At 35.0% G+C, this 19,512-nt stretch overlaps 1 protein-coding gene across 4 annotated transcripts in view; it reads left to right on the forward strand.

The window, feature by feature from the left end:
* Positions 1-19,512, forward strand: part of ABCD3 (ATP binding cassette subfamily D member 3) — a 103,033-nt gene that overhangs the window by 52,628 nt on the left and 30,893 nt on the right. For all 4 annotated transcript variants that reach the window (XM_025379096.1, XM_025379086.1, XM_025379113.1 and 1 more), the window contains 7 exons: positions 926-1,024; positions 4,568-4,656; positions 10,345-10,414; positions 12,047-12,144; positions 12,517-12,640; positions 15,509-15,565; positions 17,675-17,817. In XM_025379096.1, coding sequence (XP_025234881.1) covers positions 926-1,024; positions 4,568-4,656; positions 10,345-10,414; positions 12,047-12,144; positions 12,517-12,640; positions 15,509-15,565; positions 17,675-17,817 — 680 coding nt within the window. The remainder of the gene's footprint in view (positions 1-925; positions 1,025-4,567; positions 4,657-10,344; positions 10,415-12,046; positions 12,145-12,516; positions 12,641-15,508; positions 15,566-17,674; positions 17,818-19,512) is intronic.

The following is a 19,512-nucleotide window of genomic DNA, read 5'->3' on the forward strand; positions in this document are numbered from 1 at the left end:
CCTTTTAAACTTCTCTCATTCTTGTTCCCTTTGCTGTAGCAATACTGCCATCTTGCTGTGAAATGTGCACACCTATTTTATTTCCAACACGTATTTTTGTGCTTGGTGTTCCTTGTGTTTCACTCCCTCCACCCTCGTACCCACTTTAAATAATCACATGGCTTTTCTTTCTTTGTGTCTAAGCTTAAATGTCAAGAGGCTTTTCAGACCATCCTGTGTAAACTGTTCTTTTTTTTTTTCCTCATGACCCTGCCTGGTCTATCCGTGATAATTTATTTATTGGTTTATTTTTTGTCTGTGTTTCTCCCGCTAGAATGTGAGCTGCATGAGTGAAAGAACCTTGTCTGTCTTTGAATTTTATGAGGAAGAGAGAGTGAATTGACAGACTGTATATTGGAAATGTTAAATGGTAAATCTAGGAATCCAAAAATTTCCTATATTTGGTATCAGGGAAAATTCTGTTCAGGATTTTTTTTTTTTTTTTTAAATATGGTGTTAATCAGGAAGTGGCTAATACAAAACTCAGTAAGCCCTTGGCCTTTTTTTCAGCTGTCTCTCTGACCTCATCCTCTGTGATGGTACCTTCCTCACAGCTGCAGCCAGGTTGGCCATTTTGTTCTTCCTCAAGCACGTTGCAGGCATTCACCTTGGTATTTTGCAGTTGCTATTTCTTCTGCTTGCAGTTTTCTTCATCCAGATAATTATGTGGTTCCAGAACTCACTTCCTTATTCAGTTTTTAGATAACATTATTTTCTCAAAAACATGTTTGAATATGAGGAGCAGTGTAAGTATGCAAGTCTGGGCTTTGTAAATTCAGTATTTATCTTGATAACTGTTTATATTGACTTAGATGAAACATGGTTCTTTAATTTTATGATACATTTGTTTTAGCGATCTTAAAAGGGCTTCTTGTTTTTAATGCAGAAAGAGGGGAAAAAGGAGCGAGCTGTGGTGGACAAGGTGTTTTTCTCAAGGCTCGCACAGATTCTGAAAATCATGGTCCCTAGAACATTTTGTAAAGAGGTAAGTCTTATGAAATTATAATCTTAAGTATATTGGACCATTCTTGAATAAAATACCTGAGTCTGGGTAATTTGTAAAGAAAAGAGATTTAATTGGCTCATGCTTCTGCTGGCTGTACAAGCATGGCGCAGCATCTCCTCCACTTCCAGGGAGGCCTTGGGAAGCTGGTGATCACAGCTGAAGGTGAATGGGGAAGCCAGTGTCTCACATGGCGAGAGAGGGAGCAAAGGGCCGAGGAGGTGCCACGTACTTTTAAACAACCAGATACATGAGAACTCACTCACTATCTGGAGGACAGTGCCATGCCATGAGGGATCTGCCTCCATGACCCAAACACCTCCTACCAGGCCCCACCTCCAACACTAGGGATTACATTTCAACATGAGATTTGGGTGGAGACAGATACCCAAATTATATTATTAGGTGTTCAACTTTCAAGGTTACATAAGATTAGAGCAATAAAATCATAACTCTTTGGTTATACTATAGGTCAAATGTTTTCTCTGTAGGTAAAGAAGACTACTAAATTTTTGTCTTTAAATCATCCCTGCCATACAAAAACCCGTGTTCAGTGCCAGTTTTTAAGTAGTTTTCTCTTGTTTATGAAATATTATTTCATTTTATGTGAAATACTAGGATATTGCCGTGCAGCTACCTCAAATGGTATTGCTTTGTTATAATTAAATACTGTCAATAAAAACTGGATTAAATGTCAAAAGACAAACCTTTTTATTACATTGAGATGTTAACAAGTCACATTAGTGTGGAATGTATTTGATTAAATATTTTTAAGATAACCAAAATGATACCTGGATTCATCAGGTATTTCAGGAAGTGAGCTGATTATATGAATAGTTTTATAATTCGTTCCTTTGCTCTTTTATCAAGATTATCTTCATTATTTGATAAACATTTTTAATGATTATTAAAATAATGCTGTGTTCTCCATCTTCCTCAGCATTCTCTCATTCTGTAACTAGAAATATCATTACCTTCAACTCTTCCTCTTCCCCTTGTCACCCTTTTTGACCACTGGGATCTGCTAATTTTTCCTATACTTAACTGTTAAAAAAGCATTGTAGTTCCCAAAGACAACGTCCATTTCTTCATCATGCTGGATTTGCTCTTCCCCTAACCTTGGCATCATGTCCTGATGATTCTGCCCTTGAGAAATTCTTTTTTAAAAAAGTAATGGCACTTGTTTTTTCCTAATTAGACAGAGGTAATACATGGTGCTTGAAGAAAATTAGAAAATGCAGCTAGATCTTTTTTTGGCACCTATCAGCCTCTTACTCATTTTGATATATAGTCATCTTGTGTGCAAGCATATATTTTAACTTAAAAATGAGATCACACACTTTTAAGATCTGCTCCTATACCTGATGTAAATGACGAGTTGATGGGTGCAGCACACCAACAAGGCACAAGTATACATATGTAACAAACCTGCATGTTACGCACATGTACCCTACAACTTACAGTATAATAATAATAAATAAATTTAAAAAAAAATAAAAAAAAAAAAAAAAAAAAAAAAGATCTGCTCCTTCCCTTATATTATAAATGTTCTTTCTATGTATCCTAAAGTTTCTCATAAATTATTCTCTCCCTTTACATTCCTATCCTTCTCACTATATCTTACCTGGATTATTATATCTTAATTGGTCTTTTTGCTTCTTTTCCTTTTCCAATTTGTATTCTTTCTTAAAATTCTGATTAAAACATGTGACTTCTTTTTTCTTTCTTTCTTTCTTTTTTTTTTTTTTTTTGAGACAGAGTCTTGCTGTCTCGCCCAGGCTGGAGTGGAGTGACTGGATCTCGGCTCACTGCAAGCTCTGCCTCCTGGGTTCATGCCGTTCTCCTGCCGCAGCCTCCCGAGTAGCTGGGACTAGAGGCACCCGCCACCGTGCCCGGCTAATTTTTTGTATTTTTAGTAGAGACGGGGTTTCACTGTGTTAGCCAGGATGGTCTCGATCTCCTAACCTCGTGATCTGCCCGTCTCGGCCCCCCAAAGTGCTAGGATTACAGGCTTGAACCACCGTGCCCGGCCGTGACTTCCTTTTTCTTATACGGTGAATTACAACCTGACTTTGGCCTTCCTTTTAATATCATCTGCTTAGGAGATTATTGTTTTATGATCTGGCCCTATGTCCTCAACCTTTCATTTGTTTACAACATCATGTCTGTGACATCCTGTCCGTCCCCACAACAGAAACAAATATGTTTTAAAAAATTGATTAATGCTTATTATCTTTTTTGTGGATATTTCCAATGACTCTTCAGGCATAACTAATTGTTTTCTCTCATTTCTACAACTCTCCTGCCTTTGAAGAATCCTTATTTAAAATACAAGCTTTTCTGGAAAGATTTGTATATTACCTTCCAATCAGTTAACAGCTTAACGTTCATTTCAACTATTGCAGGAGTTCAATGAATGTAAAACAAATTGGAGATATTGGATGAGTCCCTGGGAATTAGTAAGGGAGGTAGAAGGGGCTAATTTGGCCAGCCTCCCACCCTCTGCAGGCCTTCTTCCCTTACTTTGGCTTCTATGTCACTGTCTTATTCTTCCAATTTAGAAAATTTAAGATCAGCTTTAAATGTATGTACTTGGGGTTGGGGTGGCAGGATTCTCATCTCACAGAAAGATAACTGATTCCTACCCAGTGTCTTGACTTTCCCTGCTTTGTAATCTGTCTTGCACAGCATTGCTTAAGTAATATTCTTTAAACGTCACTTTTTAACATCACTTTTTGTTCTACTGAGAAGCTTGCAATAATTTTATATGTATAAACTCAGTACAGTACCATAGTTCATGTGATTTTAATCCCTTTTTTCTCCCATTAAATCCTTCATCTTTTTTACCCTTAATCCTCATTCTCTTTTTTGTTTTACTATTTATCGTATTTCTAATGCCATAACTGTCTTTTGGCACCCCAAACCTTCCCATCCCACAGCTTAGGACATGAAGTGATACAAATATGTTTGCCTAAATTTGTCTGCTACTTTTAAAGTATAATTCTTCCCTTCATAACTAAATTGAAAGCCCTGTGAGGGCATGGACACTATTGTAAGTTTTTCTAACAAATTAAACCGAATTTATTCTACCTAGGCAAAATTGTAGGCTTCAGTTTTGGTTAGTTAGCTGTATATTTACAGTTACTGTCTTTTTTCTTTGTTAAAGTTATATGTTAAAAATATAAGAAAATAACAGTACACTATAATCTGGGTAATCTAAGTTATATTCCTAGCTTCTGTCCTTGACTAGGTATATGAAGGCAAGTCCTTTGACCTGCCTTGAAATCACTTTTGAATTCTGAATGAGAAAGATTAAATGAATCTATGAGGCCTTTTTCATTTATGTAATATTCTTGAGTTCCCTTTTAACTATATTTAAAATTGCTCATAGAAAAAATGTCAGCCAACTGTATTAAAGCTTACATAAAGCTTTAGATTTGGAAACCAAAAATTGTTACCAAGGTAATATTTCTTTGAACTTTCTAAAATGCATTTAGTTAATTTACTGTACCTGGTTTATTTTAGACAGGTTACTTGGTACTTATTGCTGTTATGCTGGTGTCTCGAACGTATTGCGATGTTTGGATGATTCAAAATGGAACACTAATTGAAAGGTACTTTTTCATTCACCTTCCTCCTATATGTATGCAATGCTAATTGTCTCATATTTAAGCATTATCTTTATAAGCAAGAAATAGATTCTAAATTAGGTAAAAGATACTCAAGTCAAATTATGTGTTTGTTCATTTACTTAAAAAATACTTAGTGTTTCCCATGTGCCATGCAATGTGCTGTACTGTGATAAGGGTCTATATGCCAGCGACTAGGAGAAACTGTACCAAGCCTTGCTGAGCTGACAGTTTATCAAGAGTTAAGAGACAGGTAGACAGAAAATTAAAATGCAGTATAATAAGTGCTGTAATGGGAATTCTAAAAATCCACCAAGTTGGATTTCTGAAATTAATTAGATAATTTGGAGGAAAATTTCAAAGCATTTCAAAGAATCACATTGAGTATGTTTATTAGAAGGGAAAACAGTTCTTAGACATTTCTTTCCGCATCTGGTGTTAGTGGTTTTTATATTTTTTCATTATAGTGTTTCTACATATTATTAATCACTGCAAATTGCTGATTTTGAATGTAAAAACATAAAAAATGTCAGTTGGGATATCTTGGGTTATAACAATTTACCATTTTATCCATTAATAAATAATTTATTTTTCATAATACCAATTAGAATGTCAGAGTAAAAAATTTTACTCGGAATTTTATTTCCTGATATGCAATATTTTGTCAGAAAATTCCTTAAAAGTATTTAATCTAAAATAACTTTTTGAATGACAGTACTTAAAATTGTTAAATGCCCCAACATTTTGGAATAAAGGTTTTTTTCTCTTAGATTATCGATCTGCTTCCTAAAGATTTGTAGGAAGAGGAAGAATGCTTTATGACCATGCTCTCTGACTCATTTCTCTAGGACAGTAAAGAATCTTGTATGTACAGGATTAAAGCCCTTAAAGTACATACCTCTGAATAGGGGTAAATTATGTAGGCCCTCACATTCCACCCAAGTCTCCCTGAAAACTGTGGTCAGTCCTGTGCCTTTTAATTTTAATCAAAGTAATATATGAACATAGCTTTAAAAGTAATACATGAACATAGCTTAATGTCAAATGTCCTGCAGGACTTAATGACAAAACACATCAGTTCCTTGGTTCCTCTCACTCCTAACTGTCATTACCTGGAGCCAGTCATTTTCTATTCTTTTTACTGTTTCATTTATTTTGTGTGTGCGTTTCCATATTGCATGCTTGTATTACTGTTTATAGATTTCTTAGTTTCAAAAGTGTAAGTGTTCATCTCCTACTTTGGAAGGTGAGAATTAGCCCTTTTACACTCCCTCCATGCTCATCTTCTCAATGTTTTATATATATAATACAAATTATATAATTTTTTATTAAATCACAATTTATTGTTTACATAATTTTGACTATTGCTTACAGCTGAACCACATGGCATACTTTGGTAGTTGCTTTTCCATACAACTTTTTGTTTTTCCTGGTGCTTACAAATTGACAGTTATTTGTGCACATTATTATTTTTTTTAAACCTACTTCCCCCTAATTCAGCTTGAGCTTTTTGACAATACTGTGAAATCTTCTCAGTATTGTAATATGGTCAGACACCAACTAATCTATCAACTTCATCTTTCTATTTCCACCCCCGCCCTATATGTTTTGTAGTTTCCTGTGTTTTGCTTTTTTTTTTTTTTTTTTTTGAGATGGAATCTTGCTCTGTTGCCCAGGCTGGAGTGTGGCACAATCTCAGCTCACTGCAACCTCTGCCTCCTGGGTTCACGCCATTTTTCTGCCTCAGCCTTCAGAGTAGCTGGGACTACAGGTGCCCACCACCATGCCTGGCTAATTTTTTGTATTTTTAGTAGAGACAGGGTTTCACAGTGTTAGCCGGGATGGTCTCAATCTCCTGACCTCGTGATCTGCCCACCTCACCCTCCCAAAGTGCTGGGTCTTCTTGCTTTAATCAGGATTGGTTGCATATTAGGTACACTGAATAGCAATCATGTTTGAACTTGCTTTTATCATTATTCTGGGAATTTCTTTCATCTTTGTATCCTGAATTAAATAACCTGTTTCTGGATTTTTTTTTTTTTTTTCTCTTCCTCAGTATACTTTCTCAGTTTGGCAGATGCACTCTTTTTCTGAGTAAAGGTGAAGGGAGATAAATTTTTGAGACCTTGTAGATCTGAAAATTTCTTCTAGTCTCATACTTGATTGATAATTTAGCTATGTTGGTGCCTTCCAAGTTGGAATTCACTTTTCTTCAGAATTTTGAGAGCATCACTATGTTCTGGGTCTCAACCTTGGCTGCAGAATGATTGGAATCATCTGGAGAATTTTAAGAACTATGAATGTCTGGGCCCTACCACTAGATATTCTGATTCAATTAATCAAACCTTTTTGAAGTATCTGGTAGATTCTGTTGTGCAGCTCCAGGGTGGGTATTGAGGCCTCTTGCCATTCTGATTGCTCAGCTGTAGCTGGAGATTTGTTTCTCCCTCAATCTCCCCCTTGGTCTTTTTAAAAAAATTGTTGATGTTGTGTTACTGGATGTTTGAAAATTTCACTGAACATTGGTATGAATTTTTTGTGCTGGGCACTAGGTGAACTCTTTTTCCATCTAGAAACTCATTCTTCATTTGAGAAATTTTCTTGTGTTTAAAAAGAAATTATTCCTCTCCAATTTTTCTGGAATTCTTATTAGCTGAGTGTTGGAGCCTCTGGACTGATGATCTGATTATCTTATAATTTCTCTTCTATTTTTATCTCTGCCATTTTATTTTATTTTCTAGGAAATTTCTTTAACTTTATTATCCAGTGAATTTTTATTTGTTATAATTTTATTTCTAAGAGTTATCTTTTATATGGATGTTCATTTTTATAGCAATCATTCTTTTAAGGATGAAATATTTTTTCACCTCTGAAGCCATTTAATTTTTAATGTGTTTTTAGCTCCCTGCATTTTTTGTTTCCTTCATGGTGCCTTTGTTTGTTATTCTGTTGTCTTTCACATTAGAGGCTTTCCTCAAGCATTCTATGACTCTTGGCTATGAATTCATATTTAAAATGAAGTGCCTTAAACACTTACTAGAAGCTGGAGTTGAGAGCTTAATTGGTCTCCCTTGAAGGGTGTTTGTAGGGGAGCCTAATCATGTGCACGTGTGTGTAGTACTCAGTTTTAAAATTTAATTATGAGATTTTTAAAAATTGCTTTTCATTTTTTTTTATGAGTTTCTGAACAAGTTTTTAAAAACCGTTATTTTGGTATACTTTACACTTACGGAAAAGTTGTAAAAATAGAATAAGGGGCTGGGTATAGTGGCTCATGCCTGTAATCCCAACACTTTGGGAAGCTGAGTCAAGAGGATCACTTGAGACCAAGAGTTCAAGACCAGCCTGGGCCACACACTGAGACTTCGTCTTTACAAAAAATAAAAAAGTTAGCTGACTGTGATGGCACATACCTACTACTACACAGGCACAACTACACAGGAGGCTTAGCAGAAGGATCGCCTCAGCTTAGGAATATCCTCTCTCAAAAAAAAAAAAAAAAAAAAGATTAGCATAAGGAACTTCCTTATATTCTTAACCCACACTCACCAATTGTAAAACACTCATTTTAAAGTTGTTAACTTTCTCCTAAATAGTTTTGAGCCTCTGCTGTGCATGAAATTCTTTAACATTTGGACCTTATCTCAAAAAAAGAAGTTTTAAAATATTGTACATTCATACAGGATAATTTTGTTTGAAAAGTTAACATATATCTCCATCTCAGTATTTAAGCTACAGTGCAAATTTATTTATTTATTTTCCCTTTTTGCCTTTTCTAAAGTAAGTCCAGATTCATGTATTTCTGCTAAAGAGAGCCTTAAGGAGACTTATTATGGTCCTTAATGTACTTCATTTTAATATTCTTTTCATATTTTAAACTTATTTGTTGATGGTGACTAATGACTTTGGAGTATGGAAAATCTTAATAGGAAAGACACCCTCTTTAGGGTAGAAACTATACTAATTCCGTGACATGGAGGAAAATTCTTTGTACCCTGTTGCTGCTTTATCTAATCATAAAAATATGTTTTATTTTCACCCATTTGGCTACAAGCAGAATTTAAAAATTACCAAACTCTCTTTTATAAAGTTTCTTAAACATTTGGAAGTTGCAGTGATTAGGGCTATTGTAAAATTGTTTTTGTTAATTATTTTTTTTGCAGTGGAATAATAAGCAGAAATAAGACTTTATTCAAGAAACCACTTTTTAAATTTATAGCTGCTACTCCAATGGTAAACCATTGCTGAATGATGGCATGTTCTTCTGTGTTTCACAGCTTGGGCAGCACTAAAGCACTTTGGTTTTATGTAAGGTTTGGTTCAAACAATTTTAACATAAATTCTCTGAACCTTTTGTACTGTCTTGATTGCTTAATGTCTCTAATATTCTTATTGCTATAAACAACATTTTTGTGTGGTTCTATTTAACTTTCTTGTAGTTAGCCTTTTTTTTTTTTAACTGTTTTGCTTTTTAGGGGCTACATAAAAATTGGAGTATTAATTTCTTTCAATCAGTCTAAAGGAACATTTCCCAAAGTATGTTCTGTGGAATCTTGGCTATGATAGAGGAAATGCTTCATGCTACAAACCCCTCACAGAGAGTTAAAATGCACATACTATACATTAAAAGCTTTGAGAAGGTCTCTAGTCATATACTAGTTATTTTTGTGTGTACATGGGCAGCTAGGTTTAAACCAATTAGTCTAGTGTTTCTCAAATGTTTTATACAAATATATTTTATGAAATTTGGGAATATTACTAAGTATTATTTGAAATAAGAGTTCTGTGATCAAATAGATTCTATCTTTGTATTAGGTCATACACATATCTTACTCAAAGATCCTTTACTTATATAATAATGCTCTGTTCAAATTTTTAATTAAAACCCTTTTTAAAAATTTTTAATGTATATTTTAAAAGCAGAAAAATACGTAAAACAGATTAACAATAGGCAAAAGAGGAGCTAGTCTAGTTGAAGTGTGTTGAGGAACATGAAGCTTCTATAGATCCATTCTGGGCTCTGATCTATGCGTTAGTGCCAGTCTTGGCAAACTAGGACCCACAGGTCAAATCTCACTACCTGCCATCTGCTTTGGTAAAGTTTTATTAGAATACAGCCACTCTTCTTGGCTGCTTTTTTTTTTTTTTTTTTTACTGTGGCAGAATTGAGTAGTTGCAGCAGAGCCCTTAGGGTGCACAAAGCCTAAAATATTTACTCTTGACCCTTTGCTGATCCCCATTAGTCTGTCTCCCTGCCATTAGTTCACACAAATGAGAATCAGATTGTTAAATATTTTAAAACAAACAAATGGTACTTTGTTTATTCATAATAATCCATTCCTGGGACTATAAAGTTGTTAATTGTTTTGCTTGCTAAATTTGTTTTGTAGCCACTTAAGCCTTTTTTTAAAGCAGCCATTTTTACTAAGAAATAATTAGTTATCATTCTGTTTAATTTCGCCTTTTGCAGGATGAGGTTCCAGCAAGTTCAAAATGATGATGTTTTAAAGTTGCAAACATGTTTTTGCAAAAAAGTGTTTTTTAGCATCTTTTTTATTGATTGTTTTGATTTAATGGAAGTTTCCTAGAGTAATTTTAGAGCTTTACAGAAGTTTTCCTAGTGTTAGATTTTGCTTCTTTTGCAACTAATGCATTGCATGTGGTGGTTTGCAGTGGTATCATTGGTCGTAGCAGGAAAGATTTCAAGAGATACTTATTGAACTTCATCGCTGCCATGCCTCTTGTAAGTTTAATTCATTAAAAATCTTTTTAACACAGGGGAAATTTGCATCTTTTAAAAATCTTTAAGGGTTTTACTTATTAAATTCTTTAAAGATTTATGATACTATATTCCTATTTTCAGTTTAGGTTTGTAATTTATAGTATAATTTTCAATGTAAACCTTCATACTAGATAAAAAGGGGATTATGTTTGGTTTAACTTCATTTATAATGTGTATATATATTCATATACATATGTATGTGGGTGAGGGGTTTTTTGGCATTTTTTTTTTTAACCTTCAGTCCAGGTTTTCTTCGGTGTTTAGCAGCATCCCATTAGATAGCAGCAGCACCCTTCTCTTAGTTGTAACAACCAGAAATGTTTCCAGTCATTGCAAAATGGATGTGGGCGGGGGGCAAGTTGGGGAGTTGGGGGGGATTTAGAGAGGGGAGTGCAAATCATCCTGGTTACTTTAGGCCATAAACTAGTATCGTAACTTGTACTACTAATCTACTTCAAGTTAAATTGGAATTTATGGTCTGAATTTTTTACAGATAAATTGTTTAGTCTAAAATATAAGTGATTTTCTTAGTTTGGTTCTCATTTTAATTTTCTTGGCACTGTAAGAACTTAATGTTCTAAATTTGTGGGTAAAAATGAGAAGCTTGGCTGTAAAATCCAGTTACGTTGAAATTGCCAGAAATTCTTGTTTAATAAAGCTGGAAGATGGGGCTACATAGCTTTTAGACGTTTTAAAATAAACAGTTGGAATAAGCAACACAGATATGAAAGATTAAGATTCAGCAAAGAGGCCGGGCGCGGTGGCTCAAGCCTGTAATCCCAGCACTTTGGGAGGCCGAGACGGGCGGATCACGAGGTCAGGAGATCGAGACCATCCAGGCTAACACGGCGAAACCCCGTCTCTACTAAAAAATACAAAAAACTAGCCGGGCGAGGTGGCGGGCGCCTGTAGTCCCAGCTACTCTGGAGGCTGAGGCAGGAGAATGGCGTGAACCCGGGAGGCGGAGCTTGCAGTGAGCTGAGATCCGGCCACTGCACTCCAGCCTGGGTGACAGAGCAAGACTCCGTCTCAAAAAAAAAAAAAAAAAAAAAGATTCAGCAAAGACCACTTGAGAAAATTTTTAATGTAACGATAGAAAATGTTAGTAAAGATGGCTCTAGATATAATCTGGAAAATAGCATCAGTTGGTGTAAAACCTGTAGTTGTTTTTTTTTTTTTTTTTTAACAAATGCAAATACAGTGTATATAGAATTCCATTGTTTAGGGTTGTGGTGCTGATAGTAGGAAACAGAAAATATAAACATAAATGTCTGAACTCCTAAAAGCAAGTCTTTACATTGGCTAGAAAGGGGATAGATTTGACGTTTTGCCCATTTACAAAAAAAAAAAAATGGCAAGATACGTCTCATAATTAGTAATATTAACATATTCCATGTAAAGTTTAACATAGAATAATTCAAACCAGGTACATTTGATTTAGCTAAATGTAGTAAAGTAAAACAGAACTGAATTATATAATTTGGATTCAATTATAAAAATTATAGGATTTGGGACACAGGAAATAATGGAGAAATATAGTTTAGTAAGCAGAAATGAAAAGCAAAACCAATAATATTTGTTTGTTTGTTTTAGATCTCTCTGGTTAATAACTTCTTGAAGTACGGGTTAAATGAGCTTAAACTGTGCTTCCGAGTAAGGCTCACTAAATACCTCTATGAGGAGTATCTTCAGTAAGTGATAACCTATTTTTATATTAAAAATATTTAAGTAGAAGAGTACTATTTGTGAAGCTGATCAATATAGCGGTTTTTCTTATTTGTTGTATGTTTTCTAAGAAAACCGCTCTTAGGTACAGAAGCATATTGGGAAAAACCTCTCAGTTATTTGGAATCTAGTCCTGGCTTTTCCATTAATTGACAAGTCATCATTTTCTGGACTTGTGTCCTCCTCTCTAAAATCAGGGCAATCGATAGGATCTCTTCTGGCTCCAAACTTTTTTGTTTCTATGTATTTGAGCTAGGCGGTGTAATGTGATTTTTTTGGTTGTCGTTTTATCTTTAAAGTCACTTGTTTTAAAATTACTTTTCTTCTTGCTATTTTAGATCTTTCACATATTATAAAATGGGAAATCTGGACAACAGAATAGCTAATCCAGACCAGCTGCTTACACAAGATGTAGAAAAATTTTGTAACAGTGTAGTCGATCTGTATTCAAATCTTAGTAAGGTAAGTTTCTCTACTTTTTAAAAGATTATTTGTTTAATTTGTTGAATTTTGAATCTAAGCAAATTTATATAGAATTGATTTTATGGACAGAACAGCAGCATGTAAATATTTAATGCTTTTGTAAGAAAATTAGAGTTGTTGTAATAGTTTTAATTATTTTAATTTTTTCTATTATTTTTGTGAGATACTTTGGCAAAGAACTGATAATTTAGTGTCTTATAAGAATTTTCTAAGAATTTTGCAAGTTGATTCCATTAAAACAGCAGAAATTTGAATTCTTATCTTTTGACCTGCATGTGTCCGGCCATTGTTAGAGATTGGCTGTCAATTTATGTTTCTTTTTTTTTTTTTTTTTTTTTTTTTTTTTTTTTTTTTTTTTTTTTTTTGAGACAGAGTCTCGCGCTGTGTCACCCAGGCTGGAGTGCAGTGGCGCGATCTCGGCTCACTGCAAGCTCCGCCTCTCAGGTTCACGCCATTCTCCTGCCTCAGCCTCCGAGTAGCTGGGACTACAGGCGCCCGCCACCACGCCCGGCTAGTTTTTTGTATTTTTAGTAGAGACGGGGTTTCACCATGTTAGCCAGGATGGTCTCGATCTCCTGACCTCGTGATCCACCCGCCTCGGCCTCCCAAAGTGCTGGGATTACAGGCTTGAGCCACCGCGCCCGGCCGTCAATTTATGTTTCTAATTCCACACTTAGAACACTAGACTAGGACTTCCTTTCTGCCCATTTCTATGCTTCAGTATCTTTAATTCTAATAGATCATTAGTAAGTAGTAGTCAAAACATTTCACAAGATGCAAGTATATTTCAGTTTTCTAATTACTGTTTTTCCCATTCTCCTCAGAATATTGCCAAAGCTCCTGACTCTGATAGGCCTTAACCAGTTTTCCTTCTTCTCGCTGATTTCTCCAGTTCTTGTCTTAGTCATGTTATCTCACCACCCTTACAGCTTTCGCTGTAATCTTCTTATTAAACCCTCTGTGCCATTACCTCTTGCATTGACTATGATATGTAGTAGGCACCTATAAAATAGTCTGCCCAGCATCCACTCCCCTCTTCATCTGAGATGCTTCAGTTCCCACTCTAACTCATGTGACTTCCCTTGGTGTTGGGTAGGAGCTTGTCTCATACTGGACCAATGATAGTATCTTTGCCACTGGTCACAGTTGACCTAGATACACAGTTTTGAGTCAAAAGAAAACCAAAACTATAAAAAGGACTGGGTCACATTGTAAGAATAGGAATGTCCTAGCTTCAACCAGGTTGATGGAGGGAAGGCAATTCTTAGAGAGATATATCCACAAGAGCTGCTCTCCTCATGCCCAGGCCCAGTGCTTTTCACTTCCAGCCCAACTTTGTTATTTATTTAGCTCTCCGGAAGCCTTTGCTAACTGATCCCAAACTCAGTAACTCTGACAATTACAAATAGTTCAGTAATTCAGCTTTCTCTTCTGTTCCCATTACAATATTTGAAAGTTTGTTCTCTCCCCTGCCCCCCCCGTGTGTGTGTATGTGTGTGTGTGTTTGTGTGTGTATGTGTGTGTATGCATGCATGGTGGGAATGGGGGGTGTATATATACAACTTCCCATATAATTTTATAGACATTATTATGTATTCTTTAAATCTTGGTACTTGAGCAACTCTCAGGTTTTGTCACATCTGGAATAGAGAAGAATGTTAAATTAATTAATTGTAGTAGGGCTGTGCACCACTGTGTAAATTAGATGTTTTAAACATCTAATTGACCTCCAACTTAAATTATGAGTCATTATTTTTGTTATAAGTTTTAACAATTCTTGAATTTGATAAGTATCTCTAGCTTCTTGATAATTTATAAGGCAAAAAAAAAAAAAAAAAAAAAAAAGGGAAAGGTAGATGTTGAATGTTGAAACAAGCCAGTTAACAAACCAAGCCATCTGTCCTAATAATGTGGATTAGAAAGTGCTGGCTGTTGGCCCAGCACAGTGGCTCATCCCTGTAATCACAATACATTGGGAGGCCAGGGTGGGCAGATTGCTTGAGCTCAGGAGTTCAAGACTATCCTGGGCAACAGGGTGAAACCCCATCTACAAAAAATACAAATATTAGCCAGGCATGGTGCTGTGCGCCTTTACTCCCAGCTACTTCAGAGGCTGCAGTGAGCCAAGATCTTCAGGCTGGGTGACAGAGCCAGACCCTGTCTTAAAAAAAAAAAGTAGGGGCACGAGCAGTGGCTGTTGACTTAAAGTGAATGAACACAATTTGGGTTTCTTGAAAAACATTTCTAACTAACGCAACTGATGGTGCATTAGTTGAGTTGTCTCTGTGTGTGAAGAGCAGTACATTAATGTATTATTTTGGTTCTAAAGACTTGACTTTTATATTTCAAAATTAGATTCAATGACTTACTTGATTATTTTGCCATAGAAGTGATAATGTAATAGAATCAAACAATATTGGAACAGGAAAAGCTTCTCACTTTACAGGTGAAGATATGTAGAAACAAGCTGGTAGCAGATTTGGGGTTACATCTCAGGTCATTTTATTTAGTATCTTTACATTATATTGACACATTACTGAGTTACTGGTGGTTAATTATCACAGTAGAGGTATCTTAGTTGATGGAAAGTGATAAATGTTTTTCCTACTTGATGGTCAGTAGACGTTGTGTAAGCTGTTCCCATTTTAAGTTTCTTGAGAGGAAAACTGTTATCTTTCATGTATTCTTTGATCTAGTTACTATCACAATACATTATACATAGTGGGAACTCTACATGTTGATAATTATGTATTAAATGTTTAATAACATTTTGTAGTTAACATGTTGTATTAGCTATCATTCTAGTGCTTTAGTTTTAATTTGTGTATTCTAATATTTATTTTACAGCCATTTTTAGACATAGTTTTGTATATCTTTAAGTTAACGAGTGCAATTGGAGCTCAGGTGAGTCTTCTTTTATTTCACCTTTTAAATTGATATAATACAATATTTGAAATACATATTGTGAATAGCTTGATGGCCTGTAAGAATTTTTGTATATCTCAAAGAATATATTTTCACATGATTTACCTAACAAAGTCCAGTTATAAAATAATACTTTACTGGAGATTTTAGAAGTACTAATTTTTCTTCTTAATTTTCAATTTTGTGGCATTAAAAACCAGACAAATATATTGGCCAGGGGTGGTGGCTCACGTCTGTAATCCCAGCACTTTGGGAGGCTGAGATGGGAGGATCGCTTGAATCCAGGAGTTCGAGACAAGCCTGGACAAAAAGCGAGACCTGCTTCTTTTTTAAAAAAATGATAAAACAGAAGTATTTAAACCATGAATATACTTATACTTATTGTTTCAAAGTAATGTCTAAAAAGAGATATGGAGACATCCATATTAATATGAAATTCTAATGTTAAAGTAACGATACATTTAGAGTGGGTATAACAGTTCCAAGAATATTTTATAATATAAATGGTTGGCTATCCCATGAGCCTTATTATCCAAGTCTGATATTTGTGATGGCAAGAATCACTTTTAAGTTTTCTTTGAGTTATCTTATTGAAATGTAACTTTAGTCATTTAATATGTAATGTTATTGTTATATGTTTATAACGCAACCATATAATAATATGGTTATTTTATGTGTGTGTGTGTGTGTATATGCATTTCAGTTGATTAATAAATTATTTCCGTACTGGTTTTTGTTGCTTTCCAAAACACTAGGAAAGCAGGGTTTTGGTTTTGCTTTGTTTGGTTTTTTGAATTTTTCTGTTTATCTTCCTAATTCTTTGCTATCGTGTGATCCAGGTTTTATTATTCTTATATATTGTTTTACTGTAAGCAAGTGAATAGGCCAAGTCCTTCTTGTCTCCTTGCAGTCATATTTTTATGGTACTTAGCTACATTTTTGTGATACTTAAATATGTCTCCATGTCTACCTGTTATCTGATTCTGCATTTCTTAAAGGCAGAAACTGTTTTAGTTATCTTTTTGGTTCACATTTGTAGTAGTTGTTGAAATGCATTGAATTGATCAGATTTAATTTTTTTTTTAAATCTTGAATACATACTAGCACATATATTATGCTAGATAGTAGGAATAAAAAAATAAGTAAGACACAGTTCCTGCTGAAGAGGAATTACAATGTGGTAAAACAGGTAGATAGTCAAACAGTTATAATGCAGCATGATAAAGTTTAGTAATAGAAGTTTCAATAAAGTATTTAGTGCCAGGAAGAACTGGAGGTGATATCTGAGCTGCTTTGGGGAGGTAAGTAGACATCCATTAGATTATGTCATGCTTGCTAAACATAAGAACAATCTCACTAAATGGAAACAGTTCAGGAAACATTTATTTTAGTATGGCAGAGTATAGTGTATATAGGAGAATGAGGGAAGTGCCTATGATGAACTTGGAAATGTATGCTTGAAGCTTTTCTCTTGGGATGGTCAATGGGTGATAAGGTCACCTGCAAAGCTATTAATACATAGTACAGCAGCTGGAAGCAAGATGTACAAGCAGGGAAAGACAGAGCTCGTTAGGGGGGGAGCTGAACTTGAGGCATCTGCACAGTATTAAGGTAAAGATGTGTAGTACTTATATCTTGGGTTCATAAGAGTTATAGGTCCAGGGGTATAGATTTGAGATGAGAAGAGAACTAAGGAAGGAATTTGAGGGAATATTAATATTAAAAGAGAAGGCAAGAAAAAGAGGGCTAAGAATTATTGTGGAATCTTAAGAGATTATCAAGAAGAGTTCCAACAGAAGAGTGTTAGATAACAGGAAAAGTGAGAACTGCAATTAGGAGTTTTTAGGTGAGCAAAATGTAGAAGAGCTGAGGGATAAGCTACAGTGGTGAGAGGAAAAGCTCATTGAGTGGTAGAAGTGTAGAGGCTACTGTGTACTTTTTCAGAAAAAAAACAAGGGGAAAAAATTACCCAGTAGAGCAATTTCTTTCAGTCATTGAGGTTAATTATAAAAATTGTACGTTTGTATCTAAGTGAATTTATTATTATATCCCAGAACTTTCTGTATCTTTCTCTCCCGATAATAATAGGGCCCAGCAAGCATGATGGCCTACTTGGTTGTTTCTGGGCTATTCCTAACTCGACTTAGAAGACCCATTGGTAGGATGACAATAACTGAGCAAAAGTATGAAGGAGAATATAGATATGTTAATTCTCGGCTCATCACAAACAGGTAAAGACAAATGCATTAAAGACTTGCTAAAAATTCATTTCCATGGATATTGATGTCATTTAAATTGACTCCAAAATGTCTAGTAACACTGTTAATGTAATAATGTGCATATTGTATTGAAAATATACATTATGAAAGAGACTAGTTTTATAAAGTAGTGATCATGAATATTTTGAACTCTCTTTCTTATTAACTATGTAGTATTCTTGATTCACATGTTCATACCTTCTGTTGATGAATTTTCTGTTAATTTTACTTTAGACATAATCAGTTTACAATTAAAATTTCAACTTACAATACCTGTTCCAAGAAAATTTTGTCTCAGTTTTTCCACAAATATTTTTATTTTGACTTTTCATAATGCTCAATGATTCACTGTCACTGCATGTGCCTCTGCCTATTTTCTAGAGTTTTTTAAATGTAAGATAGGAAGAGAAAGTGTGGACTTCGGAGCTAGCCATACTAGTTTCAAAATCTACTTCTTCCACTTATCAATTGCATGTATTTGATTTTAGTGAATTATTCATAGTTTCACTTTTGTTTATAATAGGTAGATAATATAGGGTTGCGATGAGGATTAAATTTGGTAATATATATAAAGCTTCCAGCTCAGTTTTCTGTATGGAGCAAATGCTTAATAAATGTTCTCATATATTGATCTGTCAATGTTAAGTCATTTTGAGAGTTTTAATATGTATTTAATATTCTACTCTGTAGGCATTTACAAATGACAGTTCCCTCTTCCTTTATTTCCTTGGATTGCTAAAATAGTACAAGTTTTAAATAGGGTTTTTTGCTCTAGGGAGGCAGTGGAATAGAGTTAAGAGGTGATTTGCCAAGTAAATGAAAGATGCCTTTTACTGAAAGAAACAGAAAGCATGACTCATGGCTCCAGTAATAAGAACACTCACTGCTTCACATGAGAACGCTTAAGACAGGGCAGTTCCAGGCTGGCATTATCAGGGCTCTGGCTCTCTGGTGTCTCCTGGCTCTGCCTTGCTTTGTATGCTGCCCCATTCCTTGGGCTAATTCTTCTTGTGACCACAAGATGGCGATAGCAGTTACAGATTTCACTAGCTTCTCTCCCCTGCAGAAAGCTCCAGAAACAAAAAGGGGCCATCTCTCCTGGTGTATCTTTATGAGAGCAAAGAAACCTTTCCCAAGAGTCCCACAGCTGACTTTCCCTCATATCTGATTGGCTGGAATTATCACTTGACCATGCCTAAAGCAATTACAGCAAAGTGATTGGCCTAGACCAGTTGGGACCCTATAAATGGGGTTGAGGCATTCCTAAAGCATTAGGGTACATGGAAAATAATAGATAACTTTAAGAAAGTTGGGATTATTTTAGGAAGAAGGACAATGAAGAGAATAGATGTTGGATGGGCAGCCATCAATATTCCAGGATGTTTTATCCTTTCAGATTTTTCATTAAGGCTAAAATGACTCAGTTCAGGAGGAGAATCCTCACCTCATCTTCTTCCATAGGCTTAGGTGTAGAGAGGAGGTAGGAGGAAGTTTTTTTAAAAAGTAATTAGAGGTATAGAACTGTAGGCTTCTTATACTCTGAGGCTCTGTGTCATTTTGTCAAGGAAACCATGAAACACATGACAAATGTGTTATATTTTATGGGAAATTAATTTTACTTGAAGAGGTTGAGGTAGGTGGTACCTTGTTTTTATGAAAAACACAGGT

The sequence above is a fragment of the Theropithecus gelada genome, chromosome 1, assembly GCF_003255815.1.
Source record: "Theropithecus gelada isolate Dixy chromosome 1, Tgel_1.0, whole genome shotgun sequence".
In the NCBI taxonomy this organism is placed as follows: Eukaryota; Metazoa; Chordata; class Mammalia; order Primates; family Cercopithecidae; genus Theropithecus; species Theropithecus gelada.